We start from the raw sequence: 10,616 nt of genomic DNA, 5'->3' as shown, positions 1-10,616 counted from the left end.
GCTGTATTTCAGAGGAAGGAACTTGCAAAACGTTTTCTGAGGAATCTTTGGCCAGCAAAACCCTGTGACATTAATGGGAGTCACCATAAGTTGACAAGTAATTTGAAGGCACATATACATGCCCATACCCCAAGAACTGGGTTTGGCAATGGCCTTGTGCATGCATTGTCATTCTACAACTATGACATAAAAGTTCATTTCTGAATGTATTTTTCTTTTTTCACGACTTTTTTGTTTATTTTTAAAATCATGTTTTTTAAACAGGAGTGGGTAGACTTCAAGCCTATAGTGATACTTTTCTTCATCTACGCTTTTCATTTTTGAGAGCCCAGATGGGGTAGTGGTTTGAATGTTGGATTGGGACTCTCGAAGATCAGCATTCAAATCCCCAGCCTCAGAAGAAGGCAAAACTTCTCTGAACAAATATTGTCAAGTAAACTCTGTGATAGGTTTAGTTTAGTTGGAAATGACTTGGTAGGCACACAATAATGTATTTAGTAAGGAGAGTCATTTTGTTGTTTCACCTTGAAAAAATCCTTGCTCATCTTCCACAAATTATCCTGAGATAGAATAGCAGATATACTTTTTACTCACCTTTATATAAACCTAATCACCTAGGTCTTGTCCTGTGAGAAAAGATTAAAATAAATGGAAAAAAATGTAAATATTCTATCCATGTACTTCTTAACTTAGTTTACGGCCTGACTGACATATTAAAGGAAACAGCAAAAACACTACTTAAGTACCCATATTTCACCACATAATAGTCGTACCCCCATTTTGGGGAAGGCAAAACCAGTTTTGCTATTCCCCGCAAAATAGTCGCACCCTTAGTTCACTCACATGGGGGACTGAACTAAGCATACAACGGTTTTTTGTTGCTGTGGTGCATGTCTCGAACCGTAATAGTCGGCATTGCTTAAGAGTCACACAACCCTTCACACCCCCAAATGGGGAGGGGTACAACTATTACATGATGAAATGTGATATCTTTCCATGCTTAAAGATAAAACGTTGGAGGAGAATGAGTTAGTTCTGCTCTTTTTCTACCCCACTGGCCTCCCTGGATGGAAAGATAAATGTCTGTAGCAAGCTGTCTTTCTGGGAGCCTCCAAAATGCAGAAAGCATTCCACTTCTGAGGTTCGCCCTTTCACTGGTGGAGGTCAGTGAACAAGGAAAAGATGAGGCACAGGAGGTACATTTTCTAACTACCTTTTATTAATATCAACATGGTACATTAATCTCTCTAGGCAATTAACATCTCTCTTTGCAATTTTAAAGGCAAAAGATGTAGTGTATATACAGTCTTTAAAGGTTTATCAGAAAGATGTGTATAGGCATAATACATCTACACAGCATGTATTCAGTGTTGTGACCTCTACTACTCCTTCCTACATAGCCTCTAAACTGGTTCTGAAGGTGGAACTACATTAAATAAGTTTACATAGTAATGAAGTCTTGAGCCATCATGACAATTGACGTTAGCATATCACAGCTGATGGATTCCACTCATGAAATAGAATGAACTTGGTTAACAAAGAGGCTACAGAATTACACATTATTGCCTACACATTAATAATAATAATAATAATAATAATAATAATAATAATAATAATGACACTATTATGTGCTGCTCTGTAAACCGCCGAGTCCCTTTTGGGAGATGGTGGCGTGATATGAATAAAGTTGTTATATTATTATTATTATTATTATTATTATTATTATTATTACTACTATTAAATCCAATTAACTTGGTTAACCAAGAGGCCCCAGAATTACACATTATTGCCTACACATTGTATCTGCTTAGAGCAAAACCTTTCATTGGTGTATCAACTGAACAAAATCAAACTGATGAGCTAAATATAGTAGCTTTTCAGTTTTGCCCTGCATTCCCAGGGCGTTTTGATAACTTTGGACAGCTTCATAACCAACACAATGCTCATAAATGTGGTTTCATGTACATTAGGACTTGCAAAGGTTTAAGTGCTACAACTTGGGAGCTCTTGATTCAGTTCTTAATTTCTCCAAGTCATTAACACTCTTATTTTCCATGGCCTTGGTCAATGCAAGCTTCATGTGCTATTTTCTGTAAGCGGAACTGCTTTAAGGGTTAGCCAATAAATCTCTTGTGTGTTAATTACCTATCGGTAAGATGGAGGATAGTATATTTCTACATCAAAGGGACATAGCAGAAACATTCATTAGTATGTGTATATTAGAAATTCAAACTGTAGTGATGGGAACTGAATAACAAATTAAATAGGGCTTCGCTGCAGGAAGCAAGTCATAGGGCAATTCTATATGTTCAGGTTGAATGTTCTCTTATGAACTGGACCAGCTGGATTTTGTTCCAAATTTCATCCAGTACTGTCAGTATTTTGTGATCTGACTACTTACTATAACTACAACAGGTTTGCATATAAACAAGTATTTATTTTGAATGTACTATATGGCAATTTATTTCACACACACACACACACACACACACATATCAATGCTCTTGGAATGTGAATGCTGTATTGGAATTGGACAGAAGTATCAGCTTCCAGTTTTTTGCCCAATACTAAATAAAGACACTAGAGTTATTTGGTAATAACTTCATTTATTGACTGAAACATGCAGATATTCCCCAGACATTATTATAGCCATCATCGCAGCAATAAAAATATTACCAAAAGACAAGAAATATTTCCTCTTACCATTCCACAAACAACATAAATATTCAAGGCCCAGCAAAGGGAGAAAAATATAGATGGGAAAACAACTGGGTATTTATAATGGCTTGATGATTATATTAACATAGTGCCAGAAAAATCCATTTGACTAATTGATTATTATTACAACTTCTTCAAAATGTATTTCATTTACATCATCTCTGGAGTAACACACATTCTTGTTCAAGTTTAATTTTGATACCTCAACCACAATCTGCTACTAAGGAAGAAAAATAAATTACTGAAGAAAAAAAACCTGAAGCACGGAGGAACCATGGTTTTATAACCTTAGATCAGTGGTTCTCCACCTGTGGATCCCCAGATATTTTGGCCTTCAACTCCCAGAAAACCCAACAGCTGGAAAACTGACTGGGATTTCTGGGAGTTGTAGGCCAAAACACCCAGGGACCCACAGGTTGAGAACCACTTCCTTAGATGTTTACACCTCCATGAAGGGGAAGGTGACTGAGGTGCAAAAGCTATCCCTCTCAATTTCCCCAAACAAGAAAAAAACTGAGTTTTCTCACTTAATTTGTGCTAGTACAGTACAAGACTAGGGCCCCTTCTACACAGCCATATAAAACCCAGATTATCTGCTTTGAGCTGGATTATATGGCAGTGTAAACTCAGACAATTTACTTCAAAGCAGATAATGTGGATTATCTGCTTTGATAATCTGGATTATATGGCATTGTAGAAGCGGCCTACCTTCATTGAAGTAACATCAATTAATTGAAACAAGCCTCCTGCTGTGTATACTGTGGGTGAAGCACTGGCCTTTAAACTTTCTATACCTTCTTTCTGACTCAAAGGAAGATGGAGAACTGCCTCTCCAAGAAGCACCTAGGAATAACAATGTACTTATTTGATATGTTGCAGTTGCTTCTGCGCTATTTTGCATTCAAAACTACAAGTGGAGCTCTGCTCACTTTGAATTTTTTATTTTGTTTTTGGGAAATCCATGTGGTTCCTAGGGGATTCTGGGGCAGAAAACTGGCCTTCAACCTCTTGCCGTTGCCTTACCTTATTCTAGTCCTTCTGACTCAAACATAAAGCTCTGTGTGGCCCACCAAGCTATCTATAGGCTCGAAAAGCTTTCTTGTTTGGTCTCAAAAATAATTTTAAGCTGCCATGCAACACACAAGACATGGTAACAATTTCTAGTTCAATGGGCCCCAGGTTATGCAATTCTTTTCAAATACAGATGCTATAAATGTAATTGTAGAATTGCAATTGTCACAAATGCTTCCTGGAGATAGCTAAGCAACATAGCTTTTACCCCCCAAACTACATAGGTTTAATATTTATCCACCAAGTTCTCTAGCCTTCTGTCAAGTAACTGGATTTAGGATTCCTGCTAACTTCTATAGACTTGGCCCTGATTCTGAAGTTGCTTCTAACTAAGTGTGCTTACTAACAAGAGCTAAGTATTAATAAGGCATATCTCAGATTTAGAGAAAATATTGAAAATTTGTATTTACTGTCAGAAAGTCTTTTGCAATTTCAAACAAATGAGAGGAACCCAAAATATTCAGCTGGTGGCTACATCTATACACATTTCCTTAAAATCACATAACATTTAAGTACAAAAGCATCACCAATTATTGCTCTAGAAAAGAATGCAAGAAAAATCCACATACCCACGAGGAAAAAAATGACTGTATGAATGAAATGCACATTTCCTAAAAGCAAATATATGGAATGCTTGTCCAATCTTATGAACACTTTCCCTGATGTTATGTTGATACTTGGCAATGTTTGGAGTTTCTAGGAGCATGAGTACATAAAGAACAAATGTTCATATACAGCTTGTCCTAAAAAATTAGCCTTTACAAAATACTTGATAAAAATATCCTTTAAAAGTTGTCCAGAGGTACATAAAATCATTTTCAAATGTTCATTTCAGTTTACACGCATTCGTCGTCTAACAATTCAGTTCTCTGTGCCTGTAGGAGATAATGGGAAAAAAAGTTATATCCTATGTTATTTTTCAATTTCATTTTTTTAACAGAACAGCAACATAATAATCAGTCCACAATGGATTTTTTTTAAAAAAAATCAAAACTTAGGTATCTTTCTTTTTGCTATGTATGGCATGATTGAAATACAATGAGTATATGAGAAGACAGCTATAAATACTCTTAAATTTATTGGTTCCTGATTTGCAAAAGTCACAGAAGCCTTAACTTTGCTTCTGTGACATTACTATCTGTTTCTATTCACTGCAAATTTGCAGAATGCTCTATTGAACCCTTAACTTTCACTGTTTCAATCTGCCCTTTTACTGAGAATGCACTGGGTGGGACACCTCTGGATGTTGAAACACTAACAGTTGAGCGAAAGATAGAAATCTATAATAACATCATGGAGTAATAAAAAGAAATACTATGAACATGCTTTCAGGGCCCTTTTACACAGGCCCTAAAATGCAGAAGAAACAGGGAGAAAAGAAGGGTGGCTAAACCATGTGCAGTGAAAATGCATGCTGAATCGCATTATTCCATGAAAAACACATTAAAAAGGTGCATTTTAGATCTGGATCATCTGAAAAATGTGCATATTCACATCACTGTATATTCCTGCACTCAATTAGGAAAACTCCCTAGGAGAGGAAAAACTTCCCCACGTGAACTTTCTTGTTGTCTTTCCTTTGTTCTCATTTCCTTTGCATTGGTACAAGGAAAGGGAGTTTTGGCAGCATTATGGCACAGTCACCCCACAGTGACCTCAAAGGCAAATGGGGCTCAAGAGGGCAAAGTTGAAAACATGAGGAGACCCTTGACTTATTTTCTCTTTGGGGAAGGAGACAGTGCAGACCCAGTTAAAACTTTCACATGGAAATTACGACATTTTCCATAATCTGTCAGAGCAGATGAGGGTAAAGTGCATGATAAAACACTGGAGGAGTGTAAAACAAAGACTAAGCTGCTGTAGAAGCAATATAGAGAGCTTTGTGACCACCATGCCTGCAGTGGCGCTGGAGTAATTAATATGCCATATTTTAATGAAGTGGATAAGGTCTTGAGGGGTGATACAACTATACATCCCAAACATGTTGCATGAAGTGCAAACATAGACAGGGTCCCTGTACCACAAGCCTCAATGAGCCAGGTTATAGCCCTCTGCAGTGCTTCCAGGATCTCTTTCAGATGTCACAAGGTAAGAGTGAAATGGCAAGGGGAAATAAGAGAAGGGATGGTGTCAGGTTAAATGGCTTGGAAGATGGTTTGAGGTGCACTGCTTAGTGCACCCCTGCCTCTCCTGAGCACATGCTACTTCTGTGTCTGATGTTTGCATTGATATTATAGAGTGCATTGAAGATTCCATGGAGGAAGATGGGGATGCAATTGTGACAGTCAGAGCTGTAGAAAATGGGGGCTGGCTATCATCTGTTCCTGCTGAGAAATCCTCCATATGTTCCCTGGAAAGCTCACACTACCCTACCACCCTTATGTAGCATTCTGGTACAGCTACAAATTACCCAAGCCAATATGAAGGGGCATCTGGAGGAATTAAGTGGTCAAGGGAACCACTGACCGCATAGGGAAGCTGATGAGGAAACACAACATACAAACTATCTACAGACCCACGAAGAAAATCCAACAAATGCTACGTTCAGCAAAGGACAAGAGGGATCCTCTCACTTCTGCAGGAGTCTACCATATATCATGCAGCTGTGGACAAGTCTACTTAGGGACCACCAAACACAGCATTGCCCAAACATGAATCAAGGAAGAGAAGTCAGCCATAGCAGAGCACCTGATGAACCAACCTGGACACAGCATATTATTTGAGAAAACAGAAATGCTGGACCACTCCAACAACCACCACGTCAGACTACACAGAGAAGCCATTGAAATCCACAAGCATGTGGACAATTTCAACAAAAAGGAGGAAACTATGAAAATGAACAAAATCTGGCTACCAGATTCTTGAAAGGATGGTAGATATGTTGGAGAGGCAGGGCAGATAAGGGATGAGGTGAATATCTGTCCAGCGCCGTCCATGGAAGGGGATGTGCAGAGCATGCCTCCTCAATCGAATGAATCAGCAGAGGGCAGAGGTCATGCCAATGGTGCCTCTACTGTCCACATATATTCCCTGTTCACCTTTCACACGCACAAATGCACAAACTTGCATCCATTATTATTCACCCTCCCATGACCCCAGATATATTTTCCCACACTCCCCATGTGTTTTTTTTAAACCTGTGTCTATGCGCTCATACACATGAACACACAAATACACACATCCACACACATCCAGGTATTCCAATAAGGCAATAAGCACCACTGAGTGATTCACTTTAAAATCTTTATTGTTTCTGCATTTCCATTACACATTATTTTAGATTATTCAGAATGCAATCATGTGGGGAGTGGCTGGCAGCTGCACAAGTGGAGGAGGGATATAGATGGTGTTGATCATATGATCCCAGTCCAAAAATTGATCTCCCAGGGCATCTCATACCCTCTCTTCTGCTGTTTTTCACTGTGATTCATGGGTGCTCCAAATGTAGGCAGGACATAGTTTCCCACACTGTGTGGATTTTCATCCAGCATCCTCCTATTAGTCTCACACAGGTTGTGTAAAATCACAACAGGATGCAATACAGAGAGAATATTCTCCTCGGCTACTTCCAGTGTTGCTATGAGACATTTCCATCTTGTCTTTGGATGGCCAGAAGTCCTATCAATGACAATCCTGCCACGACTGAGGTGCTTGTTGAAGTATGCCTGATTCTCATTAAACATACCCTGGTAAGATTTCATGAGCCACTGCCTGATGGGATAGGCACTGTTTTGACAGCAGTAATGGAGCAATCTGGACTCTGGTAATGGTGATGGCTGGATTCCCTGGTACACATATGCTAGCGCTCATCGGCTCATACATAGCAGAATTCCTCAGCACATGGGCATTGTATGTGCAACCACACCATCCAAGCTGTAAATCAATGGTGTGGTCTTTGTGATCTGGAGTACTCTGTAGCCAGATGAAATAAGTGGGTTTTTTTTCTATTTATGAATTGAGCTCCCTATCTGACAGGACACATGATCATGCAGTGACATCCATTGACAGCTCCTATCGCCTGTAGAAAGCCCATTTCTGCAAATCCTGCCATAACCTAGAAAAAGAGGGAAACAGGTTAAGACAGCATACATATGCAAGAGGCTGTGAGACAGTATACAACTGCTAGAAGCTGAGAAAATGGAATAGTGTATTTAAGGGTAATTTAAGGTAACAAGTCATATGAAGTATCCTTATATCCCTTCCTCCATATCCCCATCAGCGCTGCCACAGATGGCACAAGTTGGAGTTTTTACAAGTTACCTGTTGCAGCTCTGATGCTTATATAATGAAAATTGCCATAACTTACCTCCCAGGCATTTCCTAGATAGACTGTGTATTTCAACAGTATCATCTTTATAGCCAGGACAGTGATGAAGATCTCTCCGACAGTTGCCCTTCCAACACCAAACGGTTGGGCTGCCAGTCAATATGAAGATTTGTTAGCAAGCATCCAAGTGGTGATAGCGACTCTTTTCTGTAGAAAATGATCTCCTCGTGTGTGTCTCTTCTTGAAACCTCTGGTCCAATTGTTGCCACAATCCTGTTAAAGACGGGTCTTGGCATTCAGAAGTGGTAAATCCATTGCTTATCTGCCCACACATTGAAGACAAAACACTTCCACCAGTCTCTGCTGGTTTGCTAGACTCACCAGCATAGTGGTGACCTAGGAATTGTCATACAGTTTGTGAGGGCATAAATGGTACCCATGTGTAAAGCAGCTATCTGGAAAAAAGGCACCAATATCACTGAAGCCCATTCCCTCAATCACATCATCTCGATTATCCATGTGTGCTCTAGTTCTCCATTGTACCTGCATTATTAAGTGTTCTACTGTTATGACCCAAAGCTGGCACTTATAACCCTTTGTTGTGCTGCCAGTCCATGAGGCCAGCTGTGGAAGGGGGCACTCCACTCACATTCCTTTATATTGTTATTCAAAAACACCAAACAACATGGAGACTTCTGGCAGATGTAGCACATCTATCTTTCAGATTTCTAAAATCCGCTATAACCAAACTTGTCAGGACACCAGGGGAGCATTTACCAGGACTGACAGCTCTGTTTGGACTTGCTGTCAGATACTACAATTTTTTGCCCCACTTCTTTGTCCCGGATTATGGGGCTGTCTGGAGGGGCCTCGGCGGTTCAAAACTGAATTAAAAAACACACTGACTGAATCAGCAGGAGTTTTTTGTATAAATTATCTCTTCAGAATTATTTTCACCATTTTTGAATGGAATAGTACCTTCTTTTGCAGCTTCCTGTTTTTCATCCTTCTTCCCTTTAGCACCTCTGTTACCCTTTGTTCCAGATTCCTTCTGTCAACAGATCAAACACAGGGAAATTAATTCCTATAAAGCAGTAATTGTAGTTCCCCTCCAAAAACTCGCGTTACATACAGGAGACTAATAAAAACTAACCATTAAGGCCCCTTCTACATTGTCATATAATCCAGATTGTTAAAGCAGATAATCTGGAATGTTATATGGCAATGTGGAAGGGGCCTAAGGCTTCTTTTATACTGCCAAATAAAGTCGCCCATGCTTTTTCCCTTCACCAGTTATCTAGCAAGTGACAAGATGCTACTGATATTAAATATTGGAAAAATTGTTGCCTTATTTGTATCCATACTGGAAGCTTGGCCTGAGGTTAATTTAGTTAGTAAAGGGGGAAGTTCCCTTTTCAACCTGGTTGAAAAGAGGGTGGACTATGCCTTATAAGAGAAGCTTATAAAAGCAAAAAAGTACTATGGGCAGTCTATCCCAAGTTTTCTGGTGTGGAGGACCGGCCTCCCCCCCCCTCCCCCATGAGTTTTGTGCGACATTGGGTGCACCTGCTTCTTTCTTCCCTGGTAACACACCATAGAACAACAGCAAATTCCAGTTGACTGACATTGGACCAGGGATCCTTGCTTTGGATAGCACTGATCTAGGATAACATTACTGAGATATAGTTAGATTTAGGACCTGCTCGCTACAGACTGAAAGGAAAGTCTGTGGAAAGTTAAGGAAATTCTGTTGAAGGAACAACAGTCTTCATTTATTTCCCCTTCCCCTACAGTCCAAAATATCCCACTACCACCAAAAAAAGGTCCAGAAGACCCTCCAGAACAGCAGGGAAAGTTTTTTTTTTAAAAAAAGGATGCCCTCTAAAAATGTGTTTGCAAGCCTAAAAAAAGTAATCAAGGGCTGCATGTTCCACATTGCGAGTATTTTTCCATAAACAAAGATTAACCGGCTTTATTATATTAATGGCAATTATAATCGGTAGACTCTTCTAATAACATACAGGAACAGCAAAATACTTCGAGTAAAGAAACTTGAGCCCAGAGTTAAAAAGAACATCTTTTACCTTACTGGTTTTCCTTGGCTTTGGCTCAGGATTTGGCAGAGCTGGTTTCTAGGAAATATTTCAGAGAGTCTAATAGTTAGCACAATATCTACTAAGAGATACTTAATCCCAACTCCTTTCTCACTTTGTTATGTGGCACCCAAGAAGCCTGAGATGTGGCCCCCTGGGCGCTTACCTCGGGCTCTCCTTATTTTCCTTGTCCTCTTGGCATAAGGATATGGTGGCCCACCGCATCCTTATGCCAAAAAGACGAGGGAGGAAGGCACACAGCAGCTGAGAGCCCTCTGGAGCACTCTTAGCCACCGTGCGTCTCGCCCACTTCCCAGCATAAAGACAGTGTGAGTGGCCCCATGCTTATGCCAGGAGGACAACTCGAGGAAGGCATGCAGTGGCCAAGAGCCCTCTGGGGCACTCCCAGCCACCGCCTCTCTCTCCCCCCTCCTGGCATATTGCAAAGAGGACAGCCCAAGGATTGG

At 40.0% G+C, this 10,616-nt stretch overlaps 1 protein-coding gene and 1 pseudogene across 1 annotated transcript in view; both read right to left on the bottom strand.

Annotated features, from left to right (window-relative positions):
* Window positions 1–2,586: 2,586 nt before the first annotated feature.
* The window catches only part of HMGN3 (high mobility group nucleosomal binding domain 3), a 49,401-nt gene continuing 41,371 nt past the window's right edge, over window positions 2,587–10,616 (bottom strand). The window contains exons 4-6 of the mRNA XM_060752950.2: window positions 10,141–10,188; window positions 9,035–9,107; window positions 2,587–4,664 (exon numbers count right to left, since the gene is read on the bottom strand). Coding sequence (XP_060608933.1) covers window positions 4,651–4,664; window positions 9,035–9,107; window positions 10,141–10,188 — 135 coding nt within the window. The 3' untranslated portion in view covers window positions 2,587–4,650. The remainder of the gene's footprint in view (window positions 4,665–9,034; window positions 9,108–10,140; window positions 10,189–10,616) is intronic.
* Window positions 7,016–8,605, bottom strand: LOC137095854 (uncharacterized; annotated as a pseudogene).

Source organism: Anolis sagrei, chromosome 1 (assembly GCF_037176765.1).
Source record: "Anolis sagrei isolate rAnoSag1 chromosome 1, rAnoSag1.mat, whole genome shotgun sequence".
Classification (NCBI taxonomy): Eukaryota; Metazoa; Chordata; class Lepidosauria; order Squamata; family Dactyloidae; genus Anolis; species Anolis sagrei.
This window is presented reverse-complemented; position numbering and strand designations above follow the sequence as displayed.